Source organism: Protomyctophum parallelum (genome assembly GCF_964188405.1).
Source record: "Protomyctophum parallelum genome assembly, chromosome: 16".
NCBI classification, from domain to species: Eukaryota; Metazoa; Chordata; class Actinopteri; order Myctophiformes; family Myctophidae; genus Protomyctophum; species Protomyctophum parallelum.
The window spans coordinates 34,520,073-34,537,513 of NC_139711.1; the positions used below are offsets into that span (position 1 = coordinate 34,520,073).

The 17,441-nt window shown below is 44.2% G+C and overlaps 3 protein-coding genes across 7 annotated transcripts in view; 1 reads left to right on the plus strand and 2 right to left on the minus strand.

Moving 5' to 3' along the window:
• Positions 1–3,651, minus strand: part of ganabb (glucosidase II alpha subunit b) — a 27,868-nt gene extending 24,217 nt beyond the window's left edge. The window contains exons 1-6 of one of the 2 annotated variants that reach the window (XM_083785275.1): positions 3,633–3,651; positions 2,728–2,826; positions 2,489–2,597; positions 1,550–1,677; positions 829–1,008; positions 595–660 (exon numbers count right to left, since the gene is read on the minus strand). In XM_083785275.1, coding sequence (XP_083641401.1) covers positions 595–660; positions 829–1,008; positions 1,550–1,677; positions 2,489–2,597; positions 2,728–2,825 — 581 coding nt within the window. In that variant the 5' untranslated portion in view covers position 2,826; positions 3,633–3,651. The remainder of the gene's footprint in view (positions 1–594; positions 661–828; positions 1,009–1,549; positions 1,678–2,488; positions 2,598–2,727; positions 2,827–3,632) is intronic. The other variant, XM_083785276.1, reaches the window with a different exon arrangement.
• A 306-nt stretch (positions 3,652–3,957) lies between these two features.
• On the minus strand, positions 3,958–10,561 carry ints5 (integrator complex subunit 5). Its single transcript, XM_083785462.1, has 4 exons — positions 10,335–10,561; positions 8,862–9,114; positions 6,049–8,019; positions 3,958–5,870 (listed from the first exon to the last, which is right to left on the minus strand). Exons 1-4 carry the CDS (start codon positions 10,427–10,429, stop codon positions 5,148–5,150), a joined length of 3,042 nt encoding a protein of 1,013 aa, XP_083641588.1. The 5' UTR covers positions 10,430–10,561; the 3' UTR covers positions 3,958–5,147.
• Positions 10,562–11,317: 756 nt separating this feature from the next.
• LOC310872964 (phospholipase A and acyltransferase 4-like) lies at positions 11,318–16,280 on the plus strand. 4 transcript variants are annotated; one of them, XM_083785185.1, is made up of 5 exons: positions 11,318–11,456; positions 12,850–12,999; positions 13,248–13,356; positions 13,503–13,771; positions 14,649–16,280. In XM_083785185.1, the coding sequence occupies exons 2-5, from the start codon at positions 12,985–12,987 to the stop codon at positions 14,751–14,753; spliced, it is 498 nt and encodes a 165-aa protein (XP_083641311.1). In that variant the 5' UTR covers positions 11,318–11,456; positions 12,850–12,984; the 3' UTR covers positions 14,754–16,280. The 4 variants fall into 4 exon arrangements, with proteins under 4 accessions (XP_083641311.1, XP_083641309.1, XP_083641308.1 ...); XM_083785183.1 differs by having other exon boundaries at positions 11,318–11,449; positions 14,631–16,280; XM_083785182.1 differs by having other exon boundaries at positions 11,319–11,456; positions 14,631–16,280.
• Positions 16,281–17,441: the final 1,161 nt, after the last annotated feature.

Here is a 17,441-nt window from a genome sequence, read left to right on the forward strand (position 1 = left end):
GTTGTGCCCCTAAAATATGAATTTACCGCTTGAGATATGTATTAACGATAGGCCTTTTTTACCTGCTTTAAATACAATTCTGGATCATAGACTGCCCCCTCGCTCTGTCTCATAGAGTACAGGCACAATCAAGATTGTAGGTGCTGTTCTCTGGGATAACCAACAGCTCCTATATTTGTTTTTACTTTAAATTATTTCCCCCCAATTTAGTCACCTGTGTCAATTCCCCTACTGTAGTCCTTTGTCGCTTACTACTACCTACTGGTTGGTTTGTTAGTGAGGACGTAGGCGAGCGTGTGTCTCCTCCGATACACGTCACGCCGCTAGTTTGCTTCTTTTCACGAGACGCTCTGCTAGTGCAGAGACAGAGATTGCCCTCCCCACCTGTCTTACTACATTCGAACATGGTCAATTGTGTTCATTGGGACGTCCAGCAAAGCCACATGCACCATGGAGGATTTGAACCCCTAGTCGCCTCAGTGGAGGGCAGGAACTTTACACTGCTCCACCCGAGTGCCCCATTCCTAGATTTCTACTGGCAGCATTAGCACAAAAAAAACAGAATACACACTTACAAAGCTTAAGGATCTTTACCTAGTGAATACACTCTTGATATTATCCCACACGCTAGCCACTGTGCTAGATACTTTATAGGAGAAACTAGGATGATAGGAGAAGAGGACAGAACAACGAGTCAGAGACAATACCAAAATAATAAAACACTTTTATGGGAACAAAAAGAGAAACATCCACTTTGTGAGGATGTGAGTTTAAGAGAAAGGGCTGGTCAAGAGGTGTGTATGTGTTTGTGCGTGTATGGTCTCTCACGTGTCCTTGCGCATCCTCAGGTGCTCAAAGGCCAGCAGGCCACGGGAGTTTAGCGACATCAGCACATTGCTTCCTTCCATGATGTCCAATCGGAAGGGCCGGGCACTGACGATGACCCTCTGGGACTCCAACCCTAGGGACAGAACCACTCCATTCTCATCCTTAGATATGAGAGACAGGCTGAGGGAGCAATGGAGGGGAGGAGAAAGGGATAAGGTGACAGTGTGGATGTTCAGATTGGAAGTGTGATCATAGACAGTGATTGTCATGCACATGAAACACCTTTGACTTAAGCCTAAACCACACCAATGGATCGCCATGCAACTCCTTGCAACCAAATGGTTGCGAGTAGGCGCATGTAGTTGCAAGAAACCATTGAATTTAACTAATCGAAATCACTTGGGTCGGCATGCGCCACCATGTGCCGACATGGTGGAGGACATATCACACCGCTGGGAGGAACGCTAAAACCGTTTTGTTGCGTCTCGACCCATTGGTGTAGTTTGGGCTTTATAAAACTCTGCAAAGAATACAGCCTAGCCACCAAGTATGACGTTTTAGCTATATTTCCAACTGTAGTCAAATAAGTGAAAATATGTCTCCTCAGAAATGATAGAATTACAGCATAGATAACAGAATAATTAGCATAGGGATACACTCAATGTTCTACCATTGTCGCCCACTTGTGAAACCCTTCCCCACAGTACCCAGGGAAACTTACGGCTCCGTTGGCGGCTCCCGGATGAGCACATCTGGGACCTCGTAGCGAGGCTTCAGGGGCTTCAGCTCGTTAATCTTCACCCGTGTCATGTTGCCCTGGAGACGGTAGAGCTCCAGCAATAGACGCACCTGTCGGGTTTGTAGAGTGTAAGGGGTCAAGGTTAAAAAACTAAAATAAATTGCACACCTTAAGTGTCTTGGTCACAGGTGTATAGGAAGGAAATCTAAAAGGGGTCAGGTCAATGTAAAAAAAAGAACAGAATCCTGCACTATAGGCTACTTTAATAGGGCGGCTTTGGTTGCAAAGCCTTCAACGGTCAAGAATATAACAAATAAAGTGGGGCTTTATTGCCAACCTTTATTACCTTTTAGCTGACAAAACCTTTTTAGAAAGATGTTTCTAACAGAATTTCAGTATGCATAATCAGGGTTCCCACACATATTTGCCATTGAATTTCAAAACGTTTCCAGAATATTTAACCCAATTCTCAGGCCTATCCTATATAACAATCATTCAGCACAATAATGCGTCCCTTACTCCTATGACCCTGAAGCCAACCCTGCAGAAGTCTCTAGATGGGTGCTACCCCAGAATGCTGCATGAAGTACTTCAGCAAGAGTACACTACACATGTAACCAACAAGAATCTGCATGATGGAATGCAGCCAGGAGAATGAGACTAGCAGGACACTGCATAGCCAACTATTTTTCCAGGACCATTGATAAATTCAGAAACTTTGCAGGACTGGAAAACGTTTTTCCTAATTTTCAAAATATTTCCAGGAATTTCATGACCGTGGGAATCCAGCACAATATGAAGGGGAAATATAAAAGAAGGTGCGAACTGCGAAGTGAGGTGGGCAATATCATGTAAAACAAATCACAATTTAAGCATGAGCGAGCTGTGTACACGCATGTGTTGTACTGTTGTTGTGTGTACCTTGTTGTTGTCATTGATGAGCTGCAGTGTAAGTCTAGTGTTGGTCAGCTCCATGGTCTCCAACAGGGCTCTGTATGGAGAATGGCCCGGCTTCAACGCTCGCTGACGTCTAAGTGGATTCACACAAGCTTGTAATTAGTGGTGACACCATTGTTGAACAACAGACTTTTATTTTGTCACCTGCGACTTAAGCTAAGTAGGCCTGTTGTAGCCATTTATTTGTCACCAGAGGAACTCACTTGCAGAAGGCACTCTGGTCACATGTCTTGAAGTTCCCCCGGTCCACGGCCCATGCGCCACTGAGGCACACAGACAGCAGGAGCAGGACAGGTGCCATCCTACAAACAAGTACGGCAAGTCACAAAGAATTATGCCACGTCCATGTCCGACAGCCCGTTGAACTTGACCAGCTACAAGCCATGATGTGGACTTTGTTCTTATTGTGTGGGAGTACAGGACATGTTTACTCAGATGAACGGTAGCTTCACAAAATGTCAGAAGCAACAATAATCTATTTTCCAATTCCACATCCGTACCACCACCACATCCGTACCACACACGTTTAATACAAACCCCTATTATATTACACATCCATCATCTATCCTGGATAGACAACTTTCCGTCGAGAGCCTCTCATAAATGCAATTTTATTTAATGTACTTGGAAGGATGCCAAGCATATGAATTGACGATTAGCTAGATAGTAAGCTAACGTTGGTTTATATCAACTACAGCAGCACACACCAATACCCGGCACAGTTTTACCACCATTAGCAAAATAGTGTATTAATTAATTAAGTGAATGTTATCTTCCTGTCCGGGTGGACCACTGCATCATGCATTAGCTCATAATAATAAAGAAAGTTAGCATGCTAACCTGGCTAATGTGTGTAAGTGCACAGACAGATCAGTGTGGCTTGTCTTGTCAAGCCTCTAATTCAATCTGTGGCTATTGGCTATCCGGTTTGACGAGTTTATTTATTCTAGCAGCTATTCAAATCCACACCGGTTAGTTTTCTCAGATTTTCTTCGTATCTTATCTCGCCTCAAATGTAATATATGGACTGGCGTACACACTGTCAACATACAGATCAAACAAATGTGGGTAAATTTAAGATTTACTGGTCTGAATCGCTTTGTCTTACCACTCTGTGAAGGCGGCCATCTTGATAGAGCTCAAGTTCGGCTCCGCCTCATTTCACTTTACTGGTCGTCGTACGACGGAGCCGCGCGCGCAAAATAGCCGATCTACAAGCCCACAGATCATAGTACCGCAGAGCCTCCTGAGCTTGTAGATCTATTTCCGACGCGCACGACGAAGCAAAGATGGTTGAGGAAACGAGATGCCCCTACCATACAATTTGATCAAAATGTTTATTTCACATTTCATCAATGGACGGACTTTCTGGATGTTATTTCATTTTATTATAGAGCTGACGCATATATATGATATATTGTAGGCCTAAGAGATCAATTCTGGTAGGTGTATAATGGGGGGAAAGATTGGTTATCTCGTTGCTGTACATCTTTATCCTCTGAGGCTCGGACACGTCAGCTTGTAGCTGGAGGCTGTAGCTCTGATTCAATCAGAATCAAGTACACTGTCACTGCACTGGATGCTTTCAAACAAGGAGTATTGAGTAACATACAGCCACAGTGCAGTAGGAGGGAGAATAAATGTATGTAAATTAGTTGATAGGAATCATAACAATTCTGGAATCTGGATACAATTTGTAATATGAAGTGACAAAACACATATGTGTGTTATGTATTCGCCTAAACCTGACATGACACAGTAATGACAGTATTGAAAACATTTTATTTTTTTGACGAGGCATGTTTTGAATGATACCTGGGCCAATAACAAGATCTTGGTGTAAATCTAAGAATAGTAGCATTCAGTAACCAAATTAAGAGTTCCATTTCTTGACCTAGATATTACATGTGGTACTTAATGCCGAGTTTACAGTGACAATTAAAGCAACAGGATACAAGCCATTTTCAATGGAAGCCGGGTACAAACCTGACACAACACACATGGTGCTGTGTGACAGGTTAACATGCTACCAAAAATAAAAATAAATTCAGCATTCCATTGATTGAAGCATCAATCAATCATGTTTTTGTTCCACCATTCCATTGATTGAAGCATCAATCAATCATGTTTTTGTTCCACCATTTCTCACTCAACTTCTCTCACCACAATTCCTTCTCTGTTGTGTGAATGGAAGAAAAACATTCTCGTCATTAACCAGTTATTGTTCTTTTGTTGCTGCTAGTGTATACACAGCATTAGAGTCATTCATTTTTGTCTTGTTACATTTGAAAAGAATGTCTAACAATATGGTACAAAATGTACACTCTCCCACACACAGACAGACACACAGAGTTATACTTGGAACTGGAACTTGTGACATCAACTTTGCAATCCACAAGAGGTACTCTCCTCTCCCTGACCATATTTCACATGGCGGCAATTTTGCGCAAACTTCATACTTGTTTCCTACCTACCCAGTTATGAAGTAAGACCAGAAATGTACACCATGTCAATATGCCCTGGTGCAGTATGACCTAGTGTTTAGTTTAAGCTTTAGCTACGTAATTCTTTTTTCGATCCTCTTCAGTTTTCTCCCAGCCCTCCCTCTCTCCCTCTCTCTCTCTCAGAGTTGGAACCGCCAGCAGAGGTGACCCAGTCGATCAATGTTTTTATGCAGGACACTATGAATGGGAGACACATATCTTGCCACATCCCCATCCCGTGAAAAATCTCTACAGAACAGACCCTTCTCCGAGCTGAAGACAAACTTCTGGGGCATGGGTCCATTTCCCCTGACATACTCCCACACAGCCAGCAGGAGGAGCCTGACCTCAAAGGGTGTGAGGTAGGGAAAAGCCTCGTGTACATTCCCCAGCACAGGAGGCAGGAGCTGACCCTCTCCCATGCAGGACACGAGGAGGCAGGAGGCCTGGAGATGCCATGGGGAGTCTGTGGCCGAAGCTTCCCGGGAGGCCTCCCAGTGGGCCAGCAGCGTGGCCAAGAGTCCCCGGAGTACCGCTGAGCAGTAGCAGAGAGCCGGGCGGCCAGCGGCTACCACATGGAGCAGGGCAAAGATGACAGGGTGGGCTTCAAAGCAGCGACGGATATGGATATCCCGTTCCACTGTGGTACGGGCATGCTCTTCCGGTGGCCATGACAATTCACTATTGGCCACATCTGGACAAATGTTTTCCACCAAGGTTACTGCGATGACCTTGGCTGCCTCTGCATTGATTGGCAACGGCTCGTCGGGGTCAGGTGGGGTATGTCGAGAACCGTTGATGCTGCCGTTAAGACCGGAAGAACTGCAGCACTGGACAGTCACAGCCAGCAGGGTCTGAACATTCTAGTAAACAATAAACAATTGTTTTGGTATTAGAGAGACTCATCGAATACAACAATAAATAGAAACAAATGATGGTAACATTGGTTATTGTGTATTATCCAAGCATAAGAGGAAAATAAGACAGGAAGATTACAACTTTCATCCAATTCAACTAAAGCCATACAACAACATGACTCACCTGGATAACCAGAGCTGGGTCAGGGGTTTGTTTAGCACTGCGGACCTTCAGACCCTTGCCAATCACCCCAGCATGGAAGACCGACCACACGCTTCCAGAAAAGTTGACCGTATTGCCAAACCGACAGTTGATGTCCAGCAGGGAGGCTCCCAGGTCAGGGGACAGGGATGGAGAAACTGGGGGATCACCAGCCATGTCTGCCATCTGCCCTCCAAATAGGTTAGAGTTGCCTTTGTGCAGGGCTCCCTCCACCAGCTGCTGAAGCACTGACTTGAGGGTGAGAGGAGAATAGGCTGCCAGCCGGGACAGGAGCAGGACTGAACAGCTCACCGCCTCTCCCGCCTGCCCTCCGTCTCTCCCCGCTTCCCCTCTCCTTCGCAGTGCCAGGAAGAAGTAAGTGACAGCGGCACGGGAGAGCAAGAGAAGGCGTGCTGGCGAAGCGGTGCGAGGGAGGGGGCTGGAGGACAAGAGGCGAATTGTGGCATGGGATACAGCCGGGTCGCCATGGAGGAGGAGCAAGCAGAAGTCGTGGAGATGCCCAGAGACTGCTGAACCCAACTGGATGGCCATGGAAGACTGGGCACCTGCTGCTCCTCGCCTCTCCTCATCCTGACTCTGAATAGCTGTGGCCAAGTTGAGCAACAGCTGTCGCAGTTGTCGTGGACCCAAGGTGTGAGTGTGAATTTGCGCCACACAGCGAGTCACAGCAGCAGGGATGAGGCCTGGCAGGCAGGCGGAGAGTGGAGTGTGCAGCTGCCAGGCCAGGGCCAGTTCCTCTGGGTTACGGGCTAGGGTGAGCAGTTGACAGAGGGCTTCAGTGGCCACACTAGGACCTCCGTACACAGACAGCAGGCACAGCAGCTGGTGCAGCCATAGGTGGCGCTTCCTTTCCAGTCGCAGCGTCTCAGCACAGAGCTCACCCACATGGGTTTGTAGCTCGTCCAGAAAGGGGATGACCCTCTGGGCTTGGGAGGAAGCAGAATGATGGGGGCTACCCCTACCTTCCCCTCCATCAGAACGGTTATAGACCAGCTTATGGAGGTGTAGAAGCAGCATCTGCAGCAGGCGATCACAGGCCTCACGGACACCTTCGTGTGGGGAGTGAGTGGGTCCAGACATGATGACCGATGCAGGCGTGGCAGTGTCTGCCAAGAAACGGAGGACCCGGGCTCCTCCCGATGGACTCTGGCTGATCAGGTGGACGGCCAACCCAAGCATGTTATCCAGCTCCTCCCGGGGTAGACCCTGAAGCAATGCATGCAGTTGTAGCAGGACAGGGGGTCTGAGGAGCTCAACCAACTCTGCGGACACAGCGCCCAACAGGTTGGGAGACAACGCAGCCAGCTGGAGTAGAAAGGGCACTGCAGCTCGTCGAAGCTGAGGGGAGCTCTCCCACGAAGAGGAGGATGAAGAAGGAGACAGAGGGCCAGAAGGGTTTAGGCTCTCCTGGAACATCCTGAGCAGCTCCTTCTGGATACTGTCTGAATGATGAGCTGCCAGGTGACCCAGGATTCCTACCACTGAGCCGATCTTCGGCACCCTGCTGCCTTTATCTCCTCGTCCTTGGTCTCCTTGATCCTTGGAGCCATGAGAACAGAAATCCTTGAGGCCACAGGCCAGCACTCTGCTGATGATGGTGCCCGGGAAAGCTGAGCCAATGTGAGCCACCACCCAGTCGAAGTGAGGCGAGTGCTGGACAGAGGTGTCCAGCAGGGCATCCACGCAGGCATCGGGACACCACGCCAACATGGCAGCCAAGCACTGGGAGTAAGCCTCCATCAGAGAGCGGGTGGCAGCACAGGACATCCAGAGCTGGAGCAGCTCATTCAGACTGGAGGAGTGGGGGGCAGCCCTGCGGCCGGCATGCTTGCTGCTCAGCTGTCCCAGTAGATCCACAGCCCAGGCAGACACCAGTGGGGCCCAGGCCCGGGGGTTGAGACGGATGAACTCCGACAAAACGCCATGGATCTCCTAGAGAGAAATAATTTCAGGTGAATATAAATGTCAGCAGAATAAAATGTACATTCAGTACCAGCCAAAAGTTTACTTTTTTTCAGCTGTGTGGTGACAAATTAGGCTTAATATACAGTAAATAATATTTACCATAAGTCCATAACCGTGCCTTACTTGAATGTGTAACTGTGTCCAAACGTTTGTCTGGAATTGTATGTATTATTATAGTGACTTCCTGTGACAAAGTGTAAAGTGACTTTATGGTACTGGAGCCTGGTGTAAAAATGGGTTATTTTAAGATTAATTTCACGAAATGGTTCGCCTTTAACCCATTCTGACCTGAGATCAGATTCATACGAGGTTTCCGCCGGACACACACTGGTCTGATGAACCCATTCTGAACTGAGATCAGATTCTAAAAATGTCAGTCGCTCTTCGATTTTTCAAAAATAGCAGACCTACAAGCTCGTATCGCGCCACTCGGTGGCGCGATATGAGCTTGTAGATCTGCTATTTTTAAATAGCTAAAGCATAACATGATGCTGACACCAAAATGGGTGCCCGGTCAGAATGGGTTAAGCGAATCATTTTGCTCATTTGCCGAAAGAACCATGGTTACTGGTACTTAGTAACGCGTGAATTCCGTTTGTGTCCGAGCATAGGCATGGTAAGCTGTCATTCTCTTGTAGCCTATTATTTATTTCTCAATCTCAGAGTAACCTCGCGTCTCGGAGGACAGTCAAGACGGGCAGTGTCAGTAGACCAATCACAGGCAGGCGAGGTGTTACCATGCCTCAGCCATGCCTATGCTCGGACACAAACGAAATTCACGCTTTAGTAACCTCCAGATTCCTCCATACCTGTATGATGTCCTCCAGGTTGGAGGTGCCTCCAGTGCTTGTATCGCCTTCCATCTCCAGGTTGTGTAAGAACGAGGAGACGTGCTCATCGTAGACTCCCCTCAGGTGCTCCAGCACTGCCCCTCGGCAGGGTGGAACAGAGCGCAGCAAGCGTACAGCACAGCGAGCATGCTCCCGAACGCTCAGCTTTCGGCCATGAGCCGGGTCTACACCAGTGATGAATGATTTGATTTCCTGGGACAGTTCCTGGGCACTAAAGTGAAAGAAAGGGTAAGTGAATTTGGCAACATGGAGTCGTTTGGAGGGGAGCATTCTCAATTGTTTACTCAATTTCATCTTTCGTCAGCGCTATTGAGGGAACATACAGTATATGTTCCCTCAATCCTATGTTCCCTCATGCTTTTAGGCGTCATATTTTGTGCTGCCGAGGTTTCCCATTGCCTTTTGCATACATACAATGTTGATGACAAGTTCCATGTGGAAAATAAAAATGACTGACTTCTTTCAAAACGTACTACCTTATCCCAATCCCACCCTATCAGTGCTGAGGTGCTCACTCCACTAACTGCAGGCACTTGGCGATTCTCAAATGCTCATGTGCACTTGTCTTGCTCTTTATTGAGTCAACATGGACAGCATTCCTTCGGTGAATATAGATAGGGCTGTCTCTAATGCCAAAGGGAAATAGTGCTGAGGAATATATGGTCTAATTTGGGATGGAAAGGGTTAATGAGGGGGAAAAAACTGCATATTTTAGATGGAGGGCAGGGGGTGTCATAGCTGCTGAGGGAATAGGGCTAAGAACATACAGCCTACTAACTTGGATGGTGATGGGATAAAGTAGACCTTTTAAGCAGTTACCATTACTTATAGTGTGCACCCTAGCTTTGCTCAAGCAAGGTAGAGAGATAAAGTTTTCTATATAGTGTCTGGAAAAGCAAAGACACGTCAGAGCTCTCCAGGACAGACGACCCCTCTGGCCTGCTTGCAGGGCACCCCGACCAACGGACTGATATGATCGAACAATCTGATTCGTGATGTAACAGGTCGTATTTGCTTTCATCTATGTCTTTGCTGTTCATATGCATATCACATGGACCATTCATTTTGGGATAAGTATCCCGGGCAATCATTACAATATGCCAGTTCTTATGATTCCATGACTTGTGTTTACAGCCTGTTTATTGGACTATCAGATAACTCTTGACAATAAGGACGCATCAATGGAAAATAATTCATACGTGCTAAAGGGAATGTAGGGCCGAGAGAGGGAACATATGACTGACCCCGTTACATGGATGGAGTATAGGATAAGATATTGTCAGAGAAAGATCACTTTCCATATTAACAGATCAGATACTTATATTATTACTACTACTACTAATAATAATAATAATAATAATAATAATAATAATAGTAATAATAATAATAATGAATGTATTTATGGACTTAAACGTAACTGCTAGTACTCACCTTAAGGCATTTTGCGGCGTGTGAGTGTGTGAGGTCTGCATCGCTTTCAGGGGATTTCCATCCAAAACGACAGACATCGCTTGCTCTTTCAACATTAATGCGTCACATTAAAACTTAAAATGTTGCTTAATGGATTTTAAAGGTTCAATCGTGGGCGCTAAAAAATGTGCTATTTTTCATTAAATTGTCTCAACAACATATGAAATGGGCGCTCCAAAGACGGAAGTAGGGTCTTCTTCGACGACGTGTAGAAGGAATAAAGCACGGGCGGACGAGGAACGGACGGATTGGGTCACTTGCGTCACCTGCTGGCCTTGAATTGAACTTTTGGGAAATAATTGATTGATTGATTGAAAATGTTATTAACAGTTTGTAGAATGGGTACAGTTCAAGGAAAATTCAGGCCAGTACAAAATCTTCTAGGATAAAACCAGACAAAGCAGTGAAAGCACGTAGAAGTCTTCTATGCAATGCAAAAAAGAAATAATCATATACACGGTGTAGAAGAAATTGAGAACGTGTACAGTGTAGAAATAAAGAACCATTGGGTTCTGACTCGCGGGGCTAACAGACTGCAAGAACACGCGATGTGTATTCTAAACGGAAAACGTTTAGCCGATTCAAATCGCAGAACATTCACACGACACCTTTAAATTATAACGTGGTCGTGGTCAGGGATCTAGGATCATGAAAGTCATAGCCTCGGAGACCTCGGAGATCGTTTTCACAAGAAAGAAAGTCAGTCAAATAAAATACCATTGTGGTTGGCGCCGGTGAATGCCGGGAACTATTTTCTTTGGTGTATCGGGATTCGGGAACGCCCACCGCTCGGCACGGCGTGTTCGTTTGCCACTATTTACTGCTCAGTGCTCTGATCCGGTGTAATTTGTAAAGACCGCCTACTGTATCCGTCAATTTTCACACACTCATACATGCGAGAGTACAGGCCGTTTCCGTGTCCGCTCTAGACCAGATCTGCAACTTGCGAAACACTCAAAATCTCAGTCTAGTGTCGTTTGAGCTCATCATCAGCTGATGTTTGTTGTTTGATATCTGCCAGTGCTAGCATATGGAGCCGTCGGACAAGGTCGCACTATCAAATAAGAACGGTACGGGTAACGGGTAAGAATATGAACATATGAACCGTAACCAACAACGATCATTAGATTATAGCGTCGAAAATGTCGTGATGCGTAGCCGCAGTACAGCACTTGGTCACTATACTCTACTGTATCATATATTATATCGAGTCGACTGACTGTCTGACTTTTACTGTCGTATCAAGTGTCAGAATCGATCAACATAAATATAGTCTTAGCCGTTACCGTTGTGCAGTTGAAACTGTCTGAAGTAATGTGTTGACATGGATGAAAACATGCAGATAATAAAGTATCGAGACGCGTGTTGGCTCCATAGACTGTAAAAAAAAAAAAAATAGGTTGGCTCCCACAATTTTCAAAAGCTGCGAAGTGCGAACTCTTTCTTTGGTAGCCTACGAGTTAGACTCTCGTAGATGTATTTATCGATTCTGACAACTACGAGAGTCTAAATCCTCTGTTAAGATTGTGGAAGATATGATCTTTGCATAACATCCATCCAAACAGCGCAATGTAAAGGGATATTTCACTTTAATAAAAAAAAACGTATGTGAACACCCCAGACAGTTTTTAAGTTACCTAATTCAGTATTTATATTTGATATTCATTTTAGCTGCTATTCAAACTCCATTTTAACCATTGATAGATTAATCGAAAACATCCAACCTTTTTTCTGGTGACTGATATTGTCCTTCCAATAGGCCAGGCCTACGTTTTTCATTTACTGTTTTAATTTATTTTTAATAATTATTTTAGATTTTTTTGAGTGGCACTTGAGGATGAAAACCCCGACCCCCTCACATAGGTATAAGGAGGGCTATTGGGGTATTTTCGATTAATCTATCATGGTTAAAATGAAGCTTGAGGTTAAAATGGGTTTGTATAGGAAGGGGCAGATACAATTACCGGTATCTAATTACTGAATCAATGAACTTAAAAACTGTCCACATAAGCCTGGGTAGACAATAAAATGACAGTTTTTTTAAGTGAAATATCTCTTCCTAGGCTAGTACCTAGTACTAGGCTAAGTTTGAACTTTGAGCCGGGTGGTGCCCACTCGCTTGGTAGCATATTTGGTGCAACTGCGGCTCCCCCAGAGCACCTGCTGCGCAGCTTGGATGTTATGTGCTTATACCGTAACGCTCTCCATACTCCATAGCTCTCTAATGCAAAGGCATTAGACTTTAGAGCTATGGACCAGATGGTTGAATGCTTGATTCTGAATGGTATTTCTGAATAATGACTACTGCCTAATCAAATCTTTGATTAGGCAGGGCAGGGGTCTGACTCTGACTGTTATGGAGCTCAGCAGAAATATCAATCAGAATCAACCATTCAACCAAGCCGTCTAATAAATAGGCTATAGGCTTGTCAAAGATGCTCTTGGTTCACAATAATATGTTCAAATATTATCACAGGTGCTGAGACTCATGCAAAGTGAAAACTGATGAAGGATCACATCACACTGTAGCCTGGACACTGATCAGAGCTGAATATCACAAATAATCTATATTAAAAAACATCATACAAGTCTCAAAGAAGAAAAGAAAGCCATGGCCCCAACACTGGTTTGTAAATTTGTCATTCTTAATCTACAATTTGCAGTGGTGTTAAATTATAGTAATTTAACCTTGTGGCTTTATTTTGTAGGGGTTTTGAGTTTTTCACATTTTTTGTAACTTGTAGCCTACAATCTTTCCTGTGTTGTGTATTTGTCGTAACCCAGAGTCCATTTATTTTTAGCCAACTGTACTGTTTTGTTGCCAAACATGCAATTGTGTTTCTCAATCCAACTTGTCTTCCAAATCTTCCATAGTATGATGAGAAACCAGAGCTTGGAGACCTGATTGAAATATTCCGTGGAAATTATCAACACTGGGCAATGTACATTGGCGATGGGTATATTGTCCACTTGGCACCCCCTAGTGAGTCTTGTTTTGTATTTATTGTGCAAGAAAAAGACATGGGAACATCCATTAAAAGTCTTTGTTATGAAACATGTTACAAAATGCAACTTTCTGTCATACATTCTCCCTCTTCATTTTTCTTAACCCCCCTCTTCCACATTTAGCTGAGGATCCAGGTTCCAGCGTAAACAGTGTGATGTCCGTCTTCTATGAAAAGGCTGTGGTTAAGAGAGAGAAGCTTTGGGATGTGGCTGGGACCAATTCGTGGCAAATTAACAATGGCCGTGACTCGGAGTATAAGCCTCGCGCAGCGGCTGTCATTGTCAAAGAGGCCCGTGAATTGGTGGGCCAGGAGCTTCCCTACTGTGTCTTCAGGGGAAATTGTGAGCACTTTGCCACTGAGCTGCGCTATGGCAAGTCAGAGTCTCGCCAGGTAGGTGGATATTCATTTCGTTTCTTCCCCTAAGGTTTTCTCAGTGAACTCTGGAGAATGAGTGCCTGCTAGCCTGCCTTCATGTGGACACAATACAAATGTTTTGTATTTTAGTATATAGCTCATTGCGTTTTACTGCCATAAATGCTGCTACAGCAGTATTGTATATTGGTGTCTCATTGCAGTGGTGGAAAGTAACCATACAATTTTGAGGCATTTACAATTTTGAGGTACTTTTACTTTATACTTCCAGTGCTTCCACTCCACTACACCTCAGAGGCAAATATTGTACTTTTTACTCCACTACAATCAATCAATCAACAGCTTTATGGTTACTGGCACACAAGAATAGCCAATCTAGGTCAGAACGTGTCACGTGGCACCAGTGATTCCCCCCCAACCAGAGCGTCCAACCATGGCTGCGGTGTACCATTACGGCTGCGCTACACCAGGCTTTGCAGCGCGCGTTTACGCATATACGCACACGCACTTATAGGTCCAGTCCTATTTTAAGTGCGGCTGGGCTCACCGCAGCACTGATTAGCTACACCTGGCCTACAGGGCACTGCTCCATGGATTCGGCTATAGAGTGTCACAGTCCAGAATTCCCCATACATTTTTCCCATAGACTTTTCAAAAGTTATTTAATTAAAGACATTTAAGCCTCGGACAAATCCAACTCTTGTGACAAATCATGATAATAAACACAATGTTTTGGGCCGATCAAATGATTAGAAAGTAGAAAAATAAAGTGTTGCACTCTGCAACGCTCTATAGACCTGGGTTCCCTGCAACCTTGAGGTCGAAATGGACTGTCTCACTGTATTTTTTAATGAGTGTGTGACATGTTCCTCTGCAGGTGCAAAAGGCAGGGGAGGTTCTCGTGGCAGCAGGTGCAGCCACAGTGTTGGGCCTAGGCCTTGTGGCTCTGGCCGGCGCCTTCTTTGGAAGTGGGAGCAAAGAAAAGAAGAACACGCAATGATGACATCTCATATAAGTGAGGACGCTGGCGTCGACTGTTCGCCGCTTGGCGCTTCACCTCCCAATGTATGAATGAATGAATGAACCATTGTAAAGCGCTTTGAGCACTTGGAAAAGCACTATAAAAATGCAATTCATTATTATTATTATATGACCTATTAAGAAGCTTGATCGACTGCAAATCACCAGAAAGCCTAACTGATACTTAAATTCACCACAAATAACACTGCCCTAAGCCATGTGTAAGCATATAGACCGATTCCGTAGCGGGTCTCATGGTCGCAGCCTACGTATTTCCTGTAGGCGGACTCGACGTAGCTGCAGGGTTTAAACCCTCACCAGGCGCACCTCTTCCACTACAGTGAACGGCAGAGTGACTGATGTTAGTTTGCCTCAAACTTTACTCCTTTACCTGCTTTTTTACTAACACTAACATTACAAAGATGCCCAGAACATCGAGATGAACCTGTGTAGTTTATGGCTGCTCCAACAGTAGTGGCAACATAAAAAAATAAAAAAACTTAATGTCTAATATCCACCGCGGTGGCGGAGACCAGAGCCATTGAGTAATGGTTGAGACGAAGCAGTGAAAGATACATAACGCCAGTCTTACCCAATACCAAATATTTCTGTTTTATTAACACAAGGCTGCTGTACTTTATACCTCATACTTTAAATGCTTAGTATGAGGTATAAAATACAGCAGCCTTGTGTTAATAAAACAGAAAGATTGGGTATTGGGTAAGACTGAAATTATGTATCTTTCAGGACCTTTCACTGCTTTGTCTCAACCATTACTCAATGGCTCTGGTCTCAGCCACCACGGTGGATATTTTGACATTCCGTATTTATTTATTTTTTATGTTGCCACTACTGTTGGAGCAGCCATAAACTACACAGGTTCATCTCGATGTTCTGGACATCTTTGTAATGTTAGTGTTAGTAAAAAAGCAGGTAAAAGAGTAAAGTTTGAGGCAAACTAACATCAGTCACTCTGCCGTTCACTGTAGTGGAAGAGATGCGCCTGGTGAGGGTTTAAACCCCGCAGCTACGTCGAGTCAGTCTACAGGAAATACGTAGGCTGCGACCATGAAACCGCTACGGAATCGGTCTATAAGATTTAGTGTACTGTATTTCTTTGGTTTCAGACTACTTTTCTAAAAAAATATAAACTGACAGCACACTGACTAAAGCACACAAATATATACAGTAACAATGTTTTCTACAATAACAGTGGGTGAAATCTTTGCCAATAAATTATGTGCCACAGCTATGATGAAGATGGCTTAAGTGAGCTAGAATGTGTTTAAATACAAAATTTGGGTATATTTCTGTAGTATATTGAATATCTTTCCTATCAATTTGATAATGATTATAACTCAGATTCCTCTCATTGCAGATAAGAGTTGTTTTTCAGGACTGCTCATTTAATTAATTTATTTTTTATATTTAAAACAATGACTAACCATTTCATACTTCCTAATTATATACATACTCAATAGTAAATTAAACATCTACTGATGCACAATCTTGGATCAGTGTTGTAATTTGGAGTCATTGGATGTTTCTGGGTCTTGCAACAGACAACCTCCGCCTGACAAGAAGTGCAGAATCCTTCTGTGCATTGTCATTGACACTAAAGAGCACACATATTCGCCTCTGTGCCACTCGAGCAACCCCTCGGTGGAACTTGAGGCTGATTTTAAACCCTTCTTTCAGGTTTTACCGCAGTCTGTAGCTTTTTGGGTTCCTCCTCATGGAAGAAGAGTTGTACTATCTGGCTCAGACTCATACTGGTAATTGTAGACATGTTATGAGATACGTTGTCAAGATATTGACAAAGGCGATTATTTTTATTAGTTTGAAAGTGCTCATTTTCAACAATGCAATGTCCTGCTGGCTCCTGCATTATGTGCAATTTCAAAACAGGTACAACACTTACACACCTTGTGCCACAGAATGTCTTGACAGAAAGCAGCTGTCTACGGTGGAGTTTTATGAAACAAAACCTTTGCAGGTAATTAACTAGACTAGAGGATAATTCGGGTGCATACTTAATTTAGACTAGTCATTGGTTAGACATGGGTTAAGGTTAGGTGTGCTGCCCCGTGGGAGGTTAGGTTTAGGGTGAGGGTTTGAGATAGGTTGTAGGACTAATGACTGGTCTAACCAATGACTAGTCTAAACCAAAAACTGTCTAAACGAAGTACTGCACCCGATAATTCAAACGTTCCATACAGCTGTATGTAGTTTAACGTTTCATACAATCAGGTATAGGACTTTTCCATATGGGGTGTCAATGGTTGGTGTTGCAACATTTTGATTACAGATATTAAAAATCACACCTTTGTGAAGTGAGGGGAGCTCTTATCATCTTACATCATCCGGTCATTGTAAATGGGAATTTAATCTAAATTCTCCATTCATTGTCAATGGGAATTTAATGTTTGCATAAGATGAAAATCTACACTATAGCAGACTATAGCTAGCGCCCCTCAAAAATATGATCTAGAGACACTTGCAGCTATGTGAGCAGTGACATCTAGTGGTTACTTTTGGATGTTAATATGAATTCAAAATTCTATTATCTATTTTTCTGTGCAAGTCATCACTGCTTTAAGAACAGGAGTTCCTCCCACAAAATGCTACAAAATACACCACTAGCAAAACAAACCGCAAACAAGGCAAA